This window comes from Osmia lignaria, chromosome 8 (genome assembly GCF_051020975.1).
Source record: "Osmia lignaria lignaria isolate PbOS001 chromosome 8, iyOsmLign1, whole genome shotgun sequence".
Lineage (NCBI taxonomy): Eukaryota > Metazoa > Arthropoda > Insecta > Hymenoptera > Megachilidae > Osmia > Osmia lignaria.
The window spans coordinates 10,496,581-10,515,927 of record NC_135039.1 but is presented as its reverse complement, the minus strand read 5'-3'; the positions used below and the strand labels follow the sequence as shown (position 1 = coordinate 10,515,927).

Genomic DNA, 19,347 nt, shown 5'->3' with positions numbered 1-19,347 from the left:
TTACCCATGTGTTTTAAATATAATTGTTAAGAAATATTTACTATTATAAACAATGAACTTCACGTTTCATGAAATTATTGTTATTAACGTGTTTGAATTGAAATGACAAAAAATGTTTTTCTTCTTTCAAAATCCACCAATCGAAAAATGAATTTCTATGGAAAAAGTACTTAAAGTACTTTCATTATACTAACTTGTCGGTATACATTATGTTTGCCGCTTAAATTGGTTAGTTTACCTGTTTGAACGTTAGTGAGCGTTCTTTTTTCATGTCAAATGCAAATTGATGCAAAATCATTTCAACGAAAATATATGTAAAGGAAAATGATTGGACCATCTGCTTGTCTGATTGTAACATTTAAAACGCCAGCCGATGCTTTGACAACATGAAACATATGTAAAAAGGACCAAAGTGTGGGTGATATAACCACGTTAATTGTCGTTTACAATATACAGAATTTTAAGAGAAAATGAATACTCCTCAGTCGAATAAAAAAAAAGGCAGAAGTAGAATTGGTATTAATAACGAGAGCAACAGTCCCGCAAATACCGAAACGTTAAGCTCACAAGAGTCCTCGAAATTTGTTTTGGTATTGATCATTTTCATTTACAAAAAGATTAAATAATTGTAAGGAATAACATTGTGATTCATTGTTAAGGTAAATCCAATTGGCGAAGATGCAAACAAAACATTCAAGATCGGGATCACAGATTCTATTCCTATCATCTCCTTGGAGGGAAATAGTTTCGATGAGAAGACCACTCAAAAAGGACATAATATACCATCCGATAAAGATAAAGAAGAGAAGAATATTCTAAGTAGCTTACCCGTTGCTATGGTTAAAGAAATAGATGGGTACGAAGAGCAATTAGGGGAAGCTGAACCTCTTCCAAATTCATATATTAGATTCATGGAACGTAGCGGTGAAGAACTCGATGGTATATAATTTCATTAAAAGTATCTATTTCAATTGATACAATAACTCACCAGTATCTCCATAAATTACAAAGTTTCTCATAAAGAAAATTTTGCTCCATAGGAGAAGTAGAATACGATTTAGACGAAGAGGATACCGCATGGTTATCCATAGTGAATGAAAGAAGGCTGGCCTCTGGACTTAATCCTCCTTTAGAACCCGACACATTTGAATTATTAATGGACAGGTTGGAAAAAGAATCATATTTTCAGCAACAGAGTAATGGCGGAGGAGGAATAGCAGCTGACGAGGATGCAGTATGCTGCATCTGTATGGACGGAGAGTGTCAAAACAGCAATGCCATATTGTTCTGTGATATGTGCAATCTCGCTGTTCATCAGGATTGTTACGGTGTACCGTATATTCCTGAAGGACAATGGTTATGCAGAAGATGTCTGCAGAGTCCTTCTCGGGCTGTGGATTGTGTGCTGTGTCCAAACAGGGGCGGGGCGTTCAAGCAAACCGACCGTCCAGCTACATGGGCCCACGTTGTGTGCGCTTTGTGGATACCAGAAGTAAGATTCGCCAACACCGTATTTTTGGAGCCTATAGACAGTATAGAAAGCATACCTGCGGCTCGTTGGCGACTCACCTGTTGCGTGTGCAAGCGTAGAGGGTCAGGTGCTTGTATCCAGTGTTACAAAAGCAACTGCTACGCTGCGTTTCACGTCACGTGCGCCCAGCAGGCTGGCCTCTGTATGCGTATGAGGACGGTCCAACCTACGAACGGAGAACCCATGTTGGTACAGAAGACGGCTTACTGTGAAGCGCACACACCTTCGGATTACCAACCTTCCACTAACCCTGCGGATGCAAGAAGGAGAGCTATAGCTAATAAGAAAAGCTCTTCAGCCCCAGTTATATCTATCCCGACTATACCGCCTGAACGTATCAAAGAAATTGCTAGGTAACTGTTAACAATATATTTAGCATGTTAGAGATGCATAGAGGAGCTTATTTATTTTATTAATATTTTCTGATATTAATTAGCTTAGCTGAAGGATTGCCTAAACGAAGTCAACTAATTCAGCGTCTTATAGCATACTGGACTCTAAAACGCCAATACAGAAACGGTGTTCCTCTTCTTAGAAGACTTCAAAGTTCCCATCCGCAATCCAGACCGCCGACCCTCGGTGACAATTCCTCGCCAGCGCCGGACAGCGAGCTACGCGGAGAGCTGTACCGTCAATTAAAATATTGGCAGTGCCTCCGTCAGGATCTTGAACGCGCTAGATTGCTCTGTGAATTAGTGCGGAAACGCGAGAAGCTGAAAAAAGAGTTATTCAAAGTGTAAGGATTCTAAAGAGCGACTCTGCTGAACATTAAATTTCTAACAAATGCATAAACACCTGATTTATTTTACAGGAAGGAAAAGTGTTTGTGGTTCGAATTGCGTCCACTAGAAAGCGTTCTTCGTACTTTATTGGAAGCAATTAAATTGAAGGATGTAAATGATGTATTTGGTCAGCCGGTGAACACCAAGGAAGTGCCAGATTATTTAGAAATTGTATCACACCCTATGGATCTCTCTACCATGCAGGTAATTCATTCTTCAATTAATTTTCAGTTAATTTTTATTTACTTTACAATTGTTCCTTTAGGCAAAAATTGAAAGGCAGGAATATGACACTATAGGAGCTTTCGAAGCGGACTTCAATTTAATGGTAAGCAACTGTCTGGCGTACAATCGTAAAGACACGATGTTCTATCGTGCTGGAACGAAGATGAAGGAACAAGGCGGTGCTCTGATAGAGCAAGCCCGTAAGGACTATCCTGAATTGGACCCTGTCAATGAATCCGAGCAAACGGGAGTCGTTAAGTCGAGAAAACGGGACCGAGCTAATCGAAGTCGTGGCGAGGCAGAATCGCAGTCCGGGGAAAAAGAAATAGGCGGGGGTGGTGTGAACAGAAGGACGGCTGTTCTCTTCACTCGCAAAGCAAGAGAGCGTGCCAGTAGAAGTAATCAAACGTTTGCCTTAGACGATGATAAAAAGAAGCAGAGTGATAGTTTCAAAGTATACAGGTATGTATACTATTTTCTATACAGGGTGTCCCAGAAAGAGTGTAAGCCGCTTAGGGGGGTGATAGCTGGGGTGATTCTGAACAACATTTTTCTTTGCGAAAATGTTGTGTGAAGCGCCGTTTTTGAATTATTAAGGAAAAACACTGGCCAATCCGAGCGCGCGGGCTCAGGGACGGCAGCGTCGGCTACGAAACCCGGGCTTGGTCTAACGATAAGTCTCGAACGAAACCTAATCTCTTGCCACTTGTCATAAAAATGTAAAAAAAGAAATTCTAAGCAACAGTGGTGGCTCGCGTATAACATTTAATATAATGAGTCCCTTCTTCTTTCATTCTTTCTTTATACTTGTACAATATATAATTCTTAAGCTTAATGTCAGTAGCCATCCCTCAGTTTATGAAAAAGATACAATATCAATCATAGTATCTTTTCGTCTAGTGAAAAAGCACTGACCTTGGCGTCCAAGTTTAACCGCAGCAAATATAAAAGCGCTAAAATAAATAACATAATCATCTGATAAAAGCTTCAGAATATTCAATAATATATTTGAAAAAATTACAAAATACACTAGACGAACGGACACTATGATTGATATTGTAAAAAAATCTTTGTATAGAACTGTGCGCTTCACAGTTCAAGTGGCGCGGCGTACGACCGTGTGCGCATGCGCACATAGGAAGCTGCGCGAGAGAGCACTGTCACTCCCGCAGTGCCGGTTTTTTAAAACAAAGGCTAAAAGTTTTCTGGCGTAGCACCCCCACTAATTTTAGCTACGAGCTGCCACTGCTAAGCAACAAACAAAAATGATTGAAATTAAATAATTAATAAGCGTTTGAATTGGAGGGTACGTTAACGATGAAAATTTTGCGAAGAAATTGAAACGAAACTTTCTCATTCGCCCCTAAATTAACCTGCTACACTGAAAACAGTTAACTGCCACTGGCAGAACACCTGATTTAAAAGTCGAGTCAATGAACTTACCTAAATCGTTCGGGACTCAGGCCAGGCCCGGGTTTCGTAGCCGACGCCGCCGCCCCTGAGCCCGCGCGCCAAGCGCGCTCCGATTGGCCAATGTTTTTCCTTAATAATTCAAAAACGAAGCTTCAAACAACATTTTCGCAAAGAAAAATGTTGTTCAGAATCACCCCAGCTATCACCCCCTTAAGCGGCTTACACTCTTTCTGGGACACCCAGTATATTTTACAGAATGTTGTTTTATATAAACGATATTTTGCAGAAGTGGAACTATGGACAGCGACGTGGGAGAAGGTGAAAGTCAGTCGTCCAGTTGTAGCAGTTGTTCAACGAGTAGATCTACCACTCCAGATTTAGAAGAAGAAAAACAAAGGCAAGAAGCGGACGAGGCAAAGAAAGAACTTGAAAGTAAACAGGAAGCGGCTAGTAACGGTTTAGAAGCGTTGCAACTTGTTTGGGCAAAATGTCGTGGTTATCCATGGTACCCGGCTCTGATAATAGACCCTAATACACCTAGGGGAACTGTACATAAAGGTGTACCTATACCAGCTCCACCTGATGATGTGTTAGCTCTTGCCGTTAATTACAAAGAACCAGTATTTCTTGTTCTTTTCTTCGACACCAAACGGACATGGTAATTTTATTTCTGCAATTACGTTACAACGGCAGAAGATAATTTTCTATTGTTTTGTTCGTTCGCTTGATATGTAAACATTGTTATAGGCAATGGTTACCAGGGGAGAAACTAGAAAAACTTGGAGTTTCCCAAGAATTAGACGAAGCAAAGTTAATCGAGTCTCGAAAACCGGCTGATCGTAAAGCTGTAAAGAAAGCGTATCAAGAAGCGCTCCATTATAGGAAACAAACTCACAACACGTCGTTGAACGCTGGCTCGGCCAGCTAATAGCTTTAGAATCCTAATAAGGTACTAGGATATAATTAAGTAGTTCTCTCGAAGATGATCTTTGTAAGTATTGTAAAAAGAACTTTAACGTATGAATTAAGTAATTTATAGACTTATGTTTAAGTCGCGTCTTTTTCAGAAAATTATTTATATTTTTAAATAACTGACTGAAATGCAAATAAAACGAATCAGTCTTCATATAAAATCTCGTGCTTTGTCGTTTTATTTAAAATTGTTCGAAATAGAAAATATAACTGGTATTATGTATATAAACACATGTACATATTTTCATGTTTTCTTCAACTTATACATTTTCAACAAAGTGTATATATCATTCGAGCCATTCACCATGGTTCCATTGTTCAAAGCTTACTGGCTTGTTTTCTCGTACAGTTTCACATTTTTCTTAACAAAGTCGGTAAGTTCAGTAGCGTACAAGTCCAGTCGCTGAGTCATCTGAAATGTAGAAATGAAAATATAGAAAAAGAGCATGGAAGTGCAATTCAAATGAAAACTTACTCTCAGACACCAGAAGTCCTTCATCTGACGACACAAGTTCAAATCTAATTCGCAGACAAGAAGACCGTCTTTGCAGCGACTTAAACCAGGAGTACGAGTTCCGTCCGGAGAAGTGATGTAGCTAGATCCATAGAAATGTCCAAAATCACGGTGCGCCGGGGCCCCGTCCCCTGATGTAAATTCATTGGGGAACGTCTCTGTTCCCACGCGATTGATCGCACAAGTATAATAACTGTTCGCTATGGCTGCGTTCCTTGCTTCGATGGACCACAATGGTTCGGATGTGTGGCTGGTCGTTGCCGATGGATTGAAGACGATCTAAGCGTATGAAATATGCAATGTACCGAGCTTGATAATTCTATAAGAGAAGATTTTATACAGCGTGTCCCAGAACTCGTAACGCACAGAAATGGGGGGTTCCTGGGGTGATTCTGAACAACTTTTTCCTTTACCAAAATGTTGGTCGAAGCTTCGTTTTTAAATTATTAACGAAAAACACTGGCCAATCAGAGCACGCGCTCGAGCACAAGAGAGTTGGCTCTGAACCGCGCTCGGTCGTGAACAAACGCATTAGCACAGCGTGCGACTAATTCTACATTAATGATATGCATTTGTTCACGACCGAGCGCGGTTCAGAGCCAACGCTCCCGAGGTTAAGTGTTGGCTCTGAACCGCGCTCGGTCGTGAACAAACGCATTAGCACAGCGTGCGACTAATTCTACATTAATGAAATGCATTTGTTCACGACCGAGCGCGGTTCAGAGCCAACGCTCCCGAGATTGAGCGTTGGCTCTAAACCGCGCTCGGTCGTGAACAAATGCATTGCCACAGCGCAGGTATCGAGGGAACCCACGCTGTGCCAATGCGTTTGTTCACGACCGAGCGTGGTTCGGAGCTAACGCTTTCATTGGCCAGAGTTTTTCTTTAATAATTCAAAAACGAAGCTTCGACCAACATTTTGGTAAAGGGAAAAGTTGTTCAGAATAGCCTCAGCAACCCCCCATTTCCGGGTGTCATAGGAGTTACGAGAGACCCTATACTTTGAAGAATTAGCAAAGTTTACCTCGGCACCGTTCAAGCCAAACATCATCCAATTTTGTGGATGATGTCGTCCATAACAAATGTTAATGGCTACGCGCCCGAAGGAAGTATCAAAAACAGGGTGCCCTGTGTTTCCTTCCATGTAGTACGTGGACTCGTTGAAGTCGCCTACGCGAGGAATGTGGTTTTTCCTGTGCTTTCCAAGTATCTTTCCGTCCGAGTCGATCACGACAGAGGTGTTCCACAAGATATCACCATTTGCGGTGTCTCTCTCCAGAACCGAACATATAATTACCATTCCATGCCGTTGAGCGAGGTCGCACATGAGTATTATCGTTGGACCGTTCTCGGCATCCTCGGCCATCTCGCACCAGGGATATTTTTCTCTGGTGCAAAATGCAAATGGCATAGCTGGAATATTGTAAAATAATATTCATAATAATCTACATGCTTTCATTGAAAAGGATGATATTCATCTTATTGAATGTCTCTCAGAGAAACCGTCTGTATCTTATCTAATCTTCTTAAACTAATTTAAGACCAGGATTATATAACTGTACATTGAGATCATGAAAACGACGAAATACACGTACGGTTTCAGTGTTGTTATCTAAATAATTTTTAATTAACAGCTTGTACATTTCTACGTACCCCACATCTCTTGGAGACAGAGTATGTTAACGCCACAGGAGGCGGCATAGTCGACATACTTTTGGATTTTCAAGTGCAATGCGTTTCTTTGTTTTTGTAAGGGTTCCGTGGTGGGCAGCACTATAGAATTTTGAATTGCACCGACACGAACGATCCGGGGAGGACGCAACTGTTCCGTCACTCCTCCGCCCATAACGTATCCTTGGACATCAAACTTCTGGGTACCGGTCCATTTGGGAAGATTTAGGGGCCTATTAATAAATTATAAAGTTATTAATATGTAACGATGTACAAATTGTATCTAATTTGTAAAACTATCCTGTCCCTAGTTTTACTCGCGTTCAAAACTGGAAATATTTCCCGCCATATTGTTTCGTGAAAAGCAACTATAAAATGCAGGGCCGGCCCTCAGATTTCGGGGGTTCGAGGCAAGCTCTTTAAAAGGGCCCCTTCACATATATAACATAAAAAAAGTAGCTCAAATAAAATTTATAAAATTAATATTAAAGCTTGTATAACTAATTTAAATTAATATTCAAATAAACATTACTTTTCTGGCATTCTTAGACGCAAATTCGTCTTATGGGGTCCCTAGACCTTGCGGGGCCCTAAGCGGCAGCCTAGTGTACCTAGGCCCAGGGTCGGCCCTGCCTTTGAAAGCATCATTAATAATTGCAATTTTAGATTTAGAATAATTACAATTTTAAATTTAGAATAATTGCAATATGGCCTTTCAAAGCATCATTAATAATTGCAATATGATCTTTCAAATTTTAGATTTAGAATAATTGCAATATGGCCTTTCAACAGGGCCAGCCCTGAGATTTCAAGAGTCTGAGTTGAGCTCCGAAAAAGGGCCCCTTCCCATATATGACATAAAAAAAAATACCTCAAATAAAATTTATAAAATAAACATTAAAGCTTGTATAACTAATTTAGATTTGCATTTACATCGATTAATATTCAAGTAAACATTCTTAGATGCAAAATCGCCTTATGGGGGCCCTAGGCGGCCGCCTATTTTCCCTAGGCCCAGGGCCGACCCTGATAAAATGAATGATAAATCTTACTGTAATTCACGTCCATATAGGAGACGTTTCACTTCGGTTAGTTCTCTCTCCGGCAAATTCTTCTCCAGAATTTCTTCGAGAGTTTGATCAAACATCGGCTTACTCATTTTGCCGGCAAATAAAAACTTTCGAAATCTTCTTGTTTTTTAAGGTTATATAGAACAGCTGTGCCCGTGTCTACGTTGCGCCGTGGCCTGGAGAGGATTGCTCGCAGCTACGGATTCGCCCTGATATATATTGTTCACGCATGTAAACATGTGTCAGAGCAATGTTCGTTAATCCTTATCAACGAATATTTTTTAATGATATAATTAGTTGCCGTTCATCGGCTGCCATAAATTTTCAGCTAAAACCCTGTCCTATCTTACCTGCTTCATATCCTACAGCAATTAAAGAGGAGATTTTTTTTTAAATAATCTTCTGTCCATCTGGTCTATTAATTATTATTGACTGCAAAGATAAAGATTTCTGTTTACAGCCGTACAATACGCATTTTATACGAAGGTCGTATTATTCTAATAAACTTTAACCCCTTGTTGTACCATTTTCTCAGCATCTACGTCTGTCAAAGCTAACTAATCACTGCTATCATATTGAGGCAAATCAAGGAAATTGAAATATTATGCATGTATTGTATTTACAGGTTCCCGGTTGTGCAAATTCTAATTGTAATTATACTTGAAATTCAATTGAAATACAGATCCGATTCAGTTTAGTCATATTAGAACTGTAGGAACGTCAGGAGTCAGATTTGTCAAAGTACGGCAAGGGGTAATACAAAATTACATAATTACATTTTAAAATACGATTTTGATAATTCTGATGTCTCGGCAAAATAACAACGTCATTATCGATTCCTTTGAATCTTGTAACTTTGCCCCTAAATATTGTCCGTATCATTAAAAATAAAAGAACAAAAATACTTAGGTGTACAGAGGAATTTTCCATTACCATTAATGCAATAATTCTTTCGAGTAATCTCCCACTTTAAGTGCCATTATTATAGAAAATGTTTACACGAGGAGAAAACTACCGATAAATTATAGTCATTTTATCAGAATGCCTTGTTACCCGTCATTCGTATCTTACATTTGTTGCAACCAATGTGTATTATCTGTAACTATTGTGAAACACTAAGTTTATACACTTCGTGTCTAAATGTTGTTATTGTTAACGAATATACTACTTCATTATTATTCTAGACGAATATCTTCGATCAATTTTAATTAAGTTTTTCTACTTTTGTATTCATTAGTTTTCAATTTGTAATTCAAATTTTCGCTCCTTTTCCCGCGTGGTAATCAGCTAGTGATTTTTTTTTCACTTGCTATCGATAAGTTGGATTAACGAGAACGATAGTACTATCGATAGTAAATTGATGCAATAGCATGTAAACAAGTAGGGGGATGTATTTAAAATCGTCTGAGAAAATAAGTTTTTTCTTGTAAGAAATAAAACATTTAATCATTTGTAACGGTAATTACGTTTTTCTATTAAAAATAACCTGTAATTTAACGTATCAAATAAATACTTATGTCTATTTCGTCTTCTATTTTCAGGTTAACTTGATTTAACCTAAATCTTGCCATTCTAATAAGATTTCTAACAGAATTGTTTATAAACATAAACAAAAATGGCATCGAACAGGGAAAGGCGTGCAAATGCCGGTAATAAAATGGCAAAACTCTTGAATGAAGAAGAAGAAGATGATTTCTATAAAACAACATACGGTGGATTTGATGAAGTTGAACAGGATCATGATTACATGTTAATATCTAGTTTAAATCAATTTAAGTTTATTGTATCCCTGTAAAGATTGATAACAAATAATTTATATTAATATAGGGAAGAGGATGAAGCGGAAGACGAAGTAGATTCAGATTTTAGCATAGATGAAAATGATGAACCCATTTCTGATACCGAACAAGAAGGACCCAAAAAGAAGCGTAGATTACTAGTAACAAAAGCCTATAAAGAACCTAAAGTTCAGTCTCAATTAGCATCTAAAGAGAAAAAAGTTAGACAGCCGAGACAAAAAATTTTTATGGAAAGTATAGGTAAATATATAAGTGTATCTGTGTTATACAATAAGACTACAAACTAAGCTTAAGTATTTTTTAGAAAGGAAATCTATACGTCGTTCTACCGCCGCAAAATCAGCTGCAACGCAGAGGAGATTGAAAGAAAGAAACGAGGATCAAAAGAGGAAAACAAGAACTAAAAGATATGATACGTATAAACCAACTCAGGAAGAATTATTAGAGGAAGCACTAGAAACTGAACAAATTAATGTGAAGTCATTAGAAAAGTATCAAAAATTGGAAAATGAGAAGAAAAACACTAGAACAGTGAGAAAAGCACAAACTGGACCTATGATTAGGTATCAGTCGTTAGCAATGCCTGTTATGGTACTCTCCGAAGTGAATCTTAATAAAGAAGAAGATAAAATTAATATAGATGGAGATGATGAAAAGAGTACAAGTGAAAATGTTGAAAACGAAGATACAGATGAAGCGACACAAGAAAGGTACTATAATTTCTCTGCAATTAAATTTGGAGATACCATTATTGAAACTTCTCTAATTTCAGTGATGTGAAACCAGAAAATGAAGTTAAAGAAATTCCAAAAAAAGATTCCTCGACAAAAAGTAAATGTCGTTACGAGCAGACAAAAGGATATTACGAACGAACATTTATTACTTTTGAAAATGAACAGCTGTTTTCGGCAGCTTTTAAGAAACCTACGGTTCAGAGACCACCGACGAAAGCTTTATGTGCGATAACAAGGTATAATTGTAGAAGTATATTATGTAATTATTTTTTCAAAGCGTACTTTCTATTTCAATCAAAAACATCTTTGTAGACTTCCAGCAAAATATCTGGATCCCATGACTCAGCTACCCTACAAAAATGTTCAAACATTCCGGTTATTACGCGAAGCGTATTATCAACAATTAGAAGCTAGGACAGATATTAATGATACATCTCAAAGTCCAGAATTGTTAAGATGGATTGAGTGGAGACAGAAAAGTTGTGGTGGTGGTCAGAGGAATACAGTACGCCTTGAGCCGGCATCCGCAGCTATGCCTTCATAGTTCCTTGTTTTAACCACGATATAAAATAATATTTATCTGTATGCTTTTGTAATTATTGAAATTCGTGGTTTTAAACTTCTCTATTTCATAAAGTGTCTTTAAAATAGCACTGAGTGTGCAGGAAGTTGTATGTTCATAATGTAAATAACTTTATAAATAGTTCAAACAATTTTATAACAGCGAAAGCACAATGTAAAAAACGAAGTTCGTAAAACTTGTAAATAATTGTACAGTTTATTAGTATGTATGCCTTTTGCACTATTGAAATTCTCTACTTAACTCTTAAAGATATGACAGTGTTTCAATGTAACATATTTATATAAAGCTATCACTGAATTCTTTTTTATTATTTGTGTAAAAATAAATAGTTGTTTCAGTGATATTAAAATGATACATTTTATATAATAATCAAACACGAGGATGTTTTATTTCTTCACCTTTTGATTAAATAAACAACTGTACTAATAAAAAATAATTATCTGAACAAAAACGCCGCTCGAGGCAGCATGATTAACGATCAATTTATTGAATTAACATATTAGTACATATGTGTTCAAAGCAAAAGTGATTTTATTAATAAAATTATAAAGTACAAAGCATTGATTAATAAAATCTCGCGTTATTCCGTGGACTCGGCAACCCCTTTTTTTTCAATCAACCGAGAATAAACTGATCTTCAATAACGTCTAATTTATCATTCTAAATCCCGTTCGTACAGATTCATTCTCGCTCAACATAACGGCAACTCACACCTCAAAGTGCCATAAGGACCGTGTTCTTGTAATCTAAGGATACAAAATAAAATAAAAAAGTATATACCAGAGGAGGGGGGGGGGCAAAATATGTTTTCCATTTTATCGCAAGTATCGCGCTGACATGAAATGATGATTCTTCATTTAAAATGAATTCATTTTTAAGCTGATTGCTTTTACGAGGGAACATACTGGAAGTGATTATTTCTATATGCTATATAAAATATTATAAACATTTCGATACAGTTCTTTTTTCACAATAAATTCATTAAAAATAAATGTTATCGTTGAAGAAAAAGAATATTTGAAATAACATTCATACTATTTTTGAAACAGTATCTCGATCACGTTTAAAATTACCGTTACATGACGTAACTAAAAATAATCTATTCTGGTTGAAATCTACAAAATAAAAGAACCTAACAATTACACGTGATTCTTTACAAACATTTATGTTGTTAATTAAAAAAGTAAAACAACGGTCTTCCATTGTGTTCAATCTTTATATCAAAATTAATGCAACCTTTCATGGTAATTGCATAGAACAAGATAAATCTGGCCGATATCAATGACCTTGGAGTGTGAAATGAAGGTCAGTTTTCTGAGTAAATTTACTTTTTCTACTTTACATAAATACGACTTTATTTTTAGCGTAAGACTGCTGCCTCTAGAAGTAAAAAATGAATGAAAGAAATTACGTGTACAAATTAATTTCTTGGTTACTATTTTAAATTCGAATATTTTCCCGCGCTTTAGTGAATTTGAAAAATGGCGCGAGAATATATCGATAACAATAAATTCAATAATTGTATAACTTCTTAAAAATAAGCCATTAATTAAAAATAGAAAAGGCACCGAATTAATTTGTACACCTAATACTTTGAAACTAAAGGCGAAGTAAAGGTTATACAATATCAATCATAGTGTCTGTTCGTCTAGTGAAAAAGCACTGACTTTGGAGCAAATATCATAAATCTAATTACTTAATAAAATCGTTGAAATAATTAACATAATCATCTGATTATATCATCTGATAGAATATTCAATAATTTAGAATTTTAATAATTTATTTGAAATTACAAAATACACTAGACGAACGGACACTATGATTGACATTGTACGCATAGAGAAAATTACTCGGTACATTGACCTTTATAACATGTATCAAGGTCATTGAAATCGGCGAGGTTTATCCTATCCGTAAAGCACTATAAAAATCATTTATGGCAGTATCGTAAAAAGTATTGCAAAATTCGTTTATTAAGTATATTCCCCCGTATTGTAGCCTTGAACAGACACCGTTCACTGTGTCTCCGAACAATTGGTTCAATTATTATTACACGAACCAGCGAACACGCCTCGCACAACAGAACGAGGTTTAGATATCTTAATATTTCAACGTTTTACTCACTCTCTATTTATTCATCAAGATACAACGAGGACTTGTAATGATAACAGATTACATTGCGGCTACACACATTAAAGCAATACTTATTAGACGCTAGAAAGTACGATACAATTTTTCATCAATGTTTCTCATGTACTTTCCTCATCGCTTACGCATAGTTTCAATTTGTGTATCTACGATGATTCTCTTTTTGTTTCTTTTTTCCTCCTTTCAGAAGAGAAAAAAAATAAAGTACTTTTTTTTCGTGGACATGCTCCTTATCGTACTTCAAGGTCAACGCTACGGTGCAAATTCGAAAGCAGAGAGTGAGCAACAATAGAGTGTTAAATCCGATTCAGCTTTGTTTTCTTTTTTTTTTCATTGCTTTCTTGTATGTCTCGATAGTAAGCATTGTTTCTTTTCTCTATCATCATTCTTTTTTTTTTTTTGTTTCTTCTATGTTGTGCACCTGTATATTTTAACCGCAAGACTTCATGTGTTACAGTGTAGATTGTTTCTAAAATATTTGGTTAAATTTTGAGAACATGTATTGCTAATCGTAAGGATGAAACAGATTTTCATTTAATGTACAATGATAAATACTTCCCTCTAGATAAAAGGTCTTTCAAATTGTATACAAATTTCCTCTCTCAACTATTGCTTCGTTTTTTATTTAATTTTCTCTTCGTTTAACATTCAATTGAATTCTTCGCTTTCTTTACTCAAGGATGCCTCAAGTTGCTTACTCGTGGAGGAACAATTGCTAATCTGTAACAATAATATTGTAAATAATTTCTATATTTTATAAGTAATGAGGCCAACAGAATAATAAAAATTAAAAAATTATCATCCTTGCAATCTGTAGGCTACGCATCAAACTTTTAACCAAATATCTCAGATGTATCTTATTTATGTAATATTATAAATCATTCGCATATTCACGATCGCTCACTACGTGTCGAGTAGAGTTACACATGTATTACAAAGCAGTAACACAAACATTGACATATTGTAACGATAAAGAAAAAATGAAACAGGAAGTGAGAGCGACAGGGGATGAATTTCGAAGACAGAATAAGAGCGCGTACATACTTTCGCCCTTTTTTTTTAATATTTCTGACGATGTATTTAGATTGTACGATCGTGTTTATGATTTACTCGTATGTATCTGCTATGGTGTATAAGTGTCGCTAGTTTCCTCGACTCTTCGCGTTTCTTAGCGGCGAGATTACAATACATTTTTCCCAAATAATCCAAAGGAACTCGAGAGAAGTATACAGTTTTCTCTGGTGTTCCCGGTGAGAGAACGGTGATTAATCTCTTCGTCGGAGAAAGCGATGCCAATTTAGAATGTTTCATCGAAGCCAAGCGACCGTGAACAAAGATGTAAAAGAATACTCTTTAAGTACGGCTCGCAACAGCGCACACTTGTCTACTATTTGTCACCAAGCAATTAAAAATCTAACCTCCTTCCAGAACGCCGGATTATTTGGGAAAACTTAGTCGGGTATACTTATAACCGTAAATAGTCTTGACTCTTGTACTGTATGCACCTGTTACGTTTACCATCGACCACTTTTCTTTTCGCCTGTGCCTCTTTGTATGTCCTGCAAACACAAACGTACGTAATCGCAGTTATTAATAGTATTGTATTTAGGGCTGACGTTATTATTATATCATAATGGATACGTAATCATCTTAATGCTCGCAGAGAACATTTATCATATTATATGAATTTATATTGTTTGAATAACATTAAGAGCCCTGGCTCTTTTCCTTCGATTGAACTGTGATTAGAATATAAAATGAAGATAAAGAGTAAACGGGTTGTGTTGCATCTAATCGTGGACTTTTATTACAATGTTGTTTATTTGAAAATAACAAAGTGAAAGAGAGAGACAATGAAATGCATAAATACATTGGAAACCCAATTTTAAATGATAATATATATACTACCTAAGTGCCTTTTAAAGCAGAGAAGAAAAGGATATGATTATACTTTATGCGCTAAATGCACAGAAACTATTTAACGTATAACACATTGTTGTCACAGCAGTCAATGATGTTCGACACCAAATTTCTTCACTCATCTTGAGGTAGTTGCTAATACCGTATCTCAAAATAAAACATGTAAAAAACAATTCCTCGACACTGAAAGCAAACAAAACTTAAACTTTCCATGCGATCGATGGTTCTTTTGTATATTTTGGCTGAAAAAGTATTTTGAGTTAAATAGAATCGAATCTAATTATAATTTTAATTGTTATAAGCTAATATACGAAAAAAAAAAATCGTTGATTTGTAAGCATTCGAATGATTGAAAGGAATATTTATTTAATCGAAAGTTACATTTTAAGTGTTAATTTAAAAAAAATGCACTGTAAACTCTTAGCAACTGTTACGTATAAAAAAGGAAAACGCTTATTTATATGTAGGCTTGATATATGCTTGAGTAAAAGTAATTTAAATATTTCATAATTATACAGGGTGTCTCAGAAAGAGTGTTAGTTCTTTAAGGGGGTGGTAGCTGGGGTGATTCTGAACAACATTTTCCTTTGTGAAAATGTTGTTTGAAGCTTCGTTTTTGAATTATTAAGGAAAAACACTGGCCAATCAGAGCATTCGTTTGGTACCCGGGCCAAGCCCATGACGCTGCCGTCCCTGAGCCCGCGCGCTTGGATTGGCCAGTGTTTTTCCTTAATAATTCAAAAACGAAGTTTCAAACAACATTTTCGCAAAGAAAGATGTTGTTCAAAATCACCCCAGCTACCACCCCCTTAAAGGACTAACACTCTTTCTGGGACACTCTGTATATATAAATTATGTACTATAAAATATGTATGTAAAAAAAAATCTAATACTGACGAAAACGAACGACTCGTTCTGGAAACGAGAAATTAAATAGAATATTTAAAAAAATAATAATTAAAAAAACATGAATGAAAGAGATTTTGAGTAATAACTTCCTTTGCTTTGACGTAACAAATGTTAATTATATGAACATGTCGCAGAGCATTCAGTCTATTTTCTTATAATTAATAATTCTGTTACTCTTACGGTCAAGTGATATTAGAGTTTGAAATGCATAACTGTACACAAGAACCGGACAATGAATAATAATAATTGGAAGAAAAAATACATAATAAAAGTGTCTTTAGTAATATTTAATTTTGATGTATGTTAAAATTAACTCAATTTACAAATCAACTTAATATTTATAATTAACTAACCATAGTTTTCTTATATTAAAACTATGCTATTGTACAAAGACTTATCCCAGAAACTTTCATGTTTTGTTCTTTTTTCTTTTTTTTTTAAACGTATTTTTCTTTTACTGGACCATAGACTAAATTTTCTCTTAGAAACTTGGTATTATTCGAGTGTATTTCCGTGATATTGATACTGTATTTGCATGTACACACATTTTAAGCAGCAAGGTGAGTCACTGGCAGCACGGCTTACGCATTCCCTCTGAATTCATTGTTGGTGACACGTCGATTGGTTCTACGTTTTGTGGCCGGATTGTATCACCTTCGGGTGGATCACGTATCTGTTTCTGCGATACGATTCTGTAGATTTCTGTAATAGTTAAAAACTGTATTAATCTTCATGGATTTATATAGAAGACCACTACGGTGCTAATTTCAATCAAACATTTCTCTGTATTCGCATGTAATAATACTAAATGCATTTTCCCTATTACCCTAGAAAATAATGTCAATCGCATGAACAGAAGTAGCAACAGGTAAACAAGAAGGCTCGCTGTATTTAGATAACAATTCCTGTACCTGTTAATATATTTTGAAATGCTGTCTCAACATTGGTAGAATCTAAAGCAGATGTTTCAATGAAAGAGAGGCCATTTCTCTCTGCGAATGCTTTTGCCTCATCAGTTGGAACTGCGCGTAGATGCCTTAAGTCAGATTTGTTTCCCACCAACATAATGACAATGTTTTGATCAGCATGGTCCCGTAATTCTCGCAACCATCTTTCCACATTTTCATACGTTAGATGTTTCGCGATATCGTATACCAACAGGGCTCCAACTGCACCACGATAATATCTATAAACCGACGACGACAACAATGAAATCGATTCTGATTTAAAAACAATATTTATGAATGTTAAACGTACTGTAAGAAATGTAAATAATACAGAACTATTAGTAACCGTTAAAAAATCAGAAAGATGATATACCATTTTTACAGCGTTTTATTCATTTTATTCAGAAGATTTTTCTAGTGGCAACTTCAACTTACGCAGATGTAATAGCACGGTAACGTTCTTGCCCAGCCGTGTCCCAAATCTGAGCTTTAATAGTTTTTCCATCTACTTGTATACTACGCGTAGCAAATTCAACTCCTATAGTCGATTTTGATTCTAAGTTGAATTCATTTCTCGTAAATCTTGATAACAGATTACTTTTTCCTACTCCAGAGTCACCGATAAGAACAACTGAAAGAACAGAATAACGGTAAGTGGTAAATAATATCAGTAACATATAAGGATACACCGATAAATAAAAAAATACATATTTATCAACTTCTTATTATTAAAATTATTAATATAACAAGCACATGTATATATTACATATAAAAAAACGATAAATAATTTAACAAAAACATTATAAATTATTACAATAAAATTCTATTTTCTTATCTTACTGTTTATTAAAAATATCAGGACCGAGAAATGTGTTCGCAGGGTAAATATATTTAGAAGTGACTACACGATAGAAACACGTAAACGACACCATGCGCTCGTATACAGGAATATACACACAGACGATCGAACATTCGATAGACAAATTGGAGAAATTATTGGAAACGATAAGCTACAGTAATATAGGTACAAGCGTTCCTTGGTATCTCGCGATGAAACGGAAATAAATGAAGCAGCTGACTCATTCGATTAACTGTAATTATGACTATTTCGTAGAGATTACTGAACTGACAAGTAACAAAGATTTTTCTATAAGTTTTCGCGTACGAATGATCAACTCTGATGTCATCGTTTAAACGTGACGTTACGAATGATCTCTGCCAATCATTCCAACAATTGTAATTCAAACTTGATATTAATTCGTCGCCCATGTTATTGAACGATGACAAATGTCAGTTTTTAATTAATATACGATTACAAATGCATATATACATATATATGTGAATTAAAACCATACGTGAACACTATGTAACACAATGAATAGCAGACATGTATACACACGCATGTACAGATGTGTGTATATACATATACATGGAATATGCAAATGTCGAATATACGTGTACGTACAAGAGAATAACTGTCTCTGTATGTGTATTTGTGTGTATGCGTGGAAAAATTGTTCAATCCTCAGAAAGTTTTGCAAATGGATGACAAAGCGACGAGAACGAATTGACATGATTTACCTTTAAATAAATAATCGTATTCATCATCCCGAGTGCCCATCTCGTTCGGAGCAATAAACCCCTTTAGTAGACTGACGGACGGTACCTAGATATCAGGATACACTACTACGACTTGTAGTTATTTACAAAAAAAATTAGGAACCTCGAATCGGTTCCTGTACACTGTTACTTTAATTGCGAGAATCTAACGATACCGTTTCGAATGTGTACAGTAAAAATACGAAACGAAACAAGCACAACTACACGATGATATAATTATTTTCGTTCTTTCAATTTAACTGTACAATATGGCCTCCTTTCTACGCCCCTCCAAACTGATAAATTACACATGCGCAATGTATCGGTGTCATACGCATGCGCAAACTGATCATATAATATACAGTATCATAGATAGGGAACCGAATGAAAAATATCAAATAGATGTGCTGGTAAAACAGATTTTCCTTTATTTCCGCCATATTGATTTTATAATTACAGGTACAATCTTGAAGTTTGCAAAGATTGATAGAAGCAAATGATTCATAAAATATAGAAATTAGTTTAGATCT

General features: G+C 35.7%; 4 protein-coding genes across 9 annotated transcripts; 2 read left to right on the top strand and 2 right to left on the bottom strand.

Moving 5' to 3' along the window:
* The first annotated feature begins 111 nt into the window (after window positions 1-111).
* On the top strand, window positions 112-5,014 carry Br140 (bromodomain-containing protein 140). 3 transcript variants are annotated; one of them, XM_034334613.2, is made up of 8 exons: window positions 112-414; window positions 660-939; window positions 1,041-1,884; window positions 1,968-2,267; window positions 2,343-2,517; window positions 2,579-3,000; window positions 4,238-4,609; window positions 4,699-5,014. In XM_034334613.2, exons 2-8 carry the CDS (start codon window positions 837-839, stop codon window positions 4,877-4,879), a joined length of 2,397 nt encoding a protein of 798 aa, XP_034190504.1. In that variant the 5' UTR covers window positions 112-414; window positions 660-836; the 3' UTR covers window positions 4,880-5,014. The 3 variants fall into 3 exon arrangements, with proteins under 3 accessions (XP_034190504.1, XP_034190502.1, XP_076545918.1); XM_034334611.2 differs by having other exon boundaries at window positions 112-590; XM_076689803.1 differs by lacking the exon at window positions 112-414 and having other exon boundaries at window positions 830-958.
* A 59-nt stretch (window positions 5,015-5,073) lies between these two features.
* pyd3 (beta-ureidopropionase pyd3) lies at window positions 5,074-8,379 on the bottom strand. The gene is made up of 5 exons (XM_034334617.2): window positions 8,161-8,379; window positions 7,091-7,341; window positions 6,462-6,850; window positions 5,399-5,716; window positions 5,074-5,335 (listed from the first exon to the last, which is right to left on the bottom strand). The coding sequence occupies exons 1-5, from the start codon at window positions 8,265-8,267 to the stop codon at window positions 5,249-5,251; spliced, it is 1,152 nt and encodes a 383-aa protein (XP_034190508.1). The 5' UTR covers window positions 8,268-8,379; the 3' UTR covers window positions 5,074-5,248.
* A 980-nt stretch (window positions 8,380-9,359) lies between these two features.
* On the top strand, window positions 9,360-14,100 carry YL-1 (Vacuolar protein sorting-associated protein YL-1). The gene is made up of 6 exons (XM_034334616.2): window positions 9,360-9,636; window positions 9,720-9,927; window positions 10,006-10,217; window positions 10,282-10,687; window positions 10,750-10,947; window positions 11,024-14,100. The coding sequence occupies exons 2-6, from the start codon at window positions 9,794-9,796 to the stop codon at window positions 11,253-11,255; spliced, it is 1,182 nt and encodes a 393-aa protein (XP_034190507.1). The 5' UTR covers window positions 9,360-9,636; window positions 9,720-9,793; the 3' UTR covers window positions 11,256-14,100.
* On the bottom strand, window positions 13,828-19,127 carry Rab11 (RAS oncogene family member Rab11). 4 transcript variants are annotated; one of them, XR_004582441.2, is made up of 6 exons: window positions 18,800-19,127; window positions 17,654-17,849; window positions 17,183-17,457; window positions 16,817-16,973; window positions 14,948-15,001; window positions 13,828-14,162 (listed from the first exon to the last, which is right to left on the bottom strand). XR_004582441.2 is itself a non-coding variant. In XM_076689806.1 (5 exons), the coding sequence occupies exons 1-4, from the start codon at window positions 18,837-18,839 to the stop codon at window positions 16,837-16,839; spliced, it is 648 nt and encodes a 215-aa protein (XP_076545921.1). In that variant the 5' UTR covers window positions 18,840-19,127; the 3' UTR covers window positions 13,828-14,162; window positions 16,817-16,836. The 4 variants fall into 4 exon arrangements, 3 of the variants coding, with proteins under 3 accessions (XP_076545921.1, XP_034190516.1, XP_034190517.1); XM_076689806.1 differs by lacking the exon at window positions 14,948-15,001; XM_034334625.2 differs by having other exon boundaries at window positions 13,828-15,001; window positions 18,800-19,126.
* Between the last annotated feature and the right edge of the window lie 220 nt (window positions 19,128-19,347).

Excerpts from the sequence above, each read along its gene's own strand:
- Br140 (XM_034334611.2), top strand. The coding sequence starts at position 471 with ATGAATACTCCTCAGTCGAATAAAAAAAAAGGCAGAAGTAGAATTGGT. Across the intron at positions 940-1,040 it reads TAGCGGTGAAGAACTCGATG|GAGAAGTAGAATACGATTTA; the intron begins GTATATAATTTC and ends TTTGCTCCATAG. Across the intron at positions 4,610-4,698 it reads TTCGACACCAAACGGACATG|GCAATGGTTACCAGGGGAGA; the intron begins GTAATTTTATTT and ends ACATTGTTATAG.
- pyd3 (XM_034334617.2), bottom strand. The coding sequence starts at position 8,267 with ATGAGTAAGCCGATGTTTGATCAAACTCTCGAAGAAATTCTGGAGAAG. Across the intron at positions 7,342-8,160 it reads CTATATGGACGTGAATTACA|GCCCCTAAATCTTCCCAAAT; the intron begins GTAAGATTTATC and ends ATTTATTAATAG. Across the intron at positions 5,717-6,461 it reads TTGGCTTGAACGGTGCCGAG|ATCGTCTTCAATCCATCGGC; the intron begins GTAAACTTTGCT and ends TCATACGCTTAG.
- YL-1 (XM_034334616.2), top strand. The coding sequence starts at position 9,794 with ATGGCATCGAACAGGGAAAGGCGTGCAAATGCCGGTAATAAAATGGCA. Across the intron at positions 9,928-10,005 it reads GAACAGGATCATGATTACAT|GGAAGAGGATGAAGCGGAAG; the intron begins GTTAATATCTAG and ends ATATTAATATAG. Across the intron at positions 10,688-10,749 it reads GATGAAGCGACACAAGAAAG|TGATGTGAAACCAGAAAATG; the intron begins GTACTATAATTT and ends CTCTAATTTCAG.
- Rab11 (XM_076689806.1), bottom strand. The coding sequence starts at position 18,839 with ATGGGCACTCGGGATGATGAATACGATTATTTATTTAAAG. Across the intron at positions 17,458-17,653 it reads TACCGTGCTATTACATCTGC|ATATTATCGTGGTGCAGTTG; the intron begins GTAAGTTGAAGT and ends GTCGGTTTATAG. Across the intron at positions 16,974-17,182 it reads ATTTCAAAATATATTAACAG|AAATCTACAGAATCGTATCG; the intron begins GTACAGGAATTG and ends TAACTATTACAG.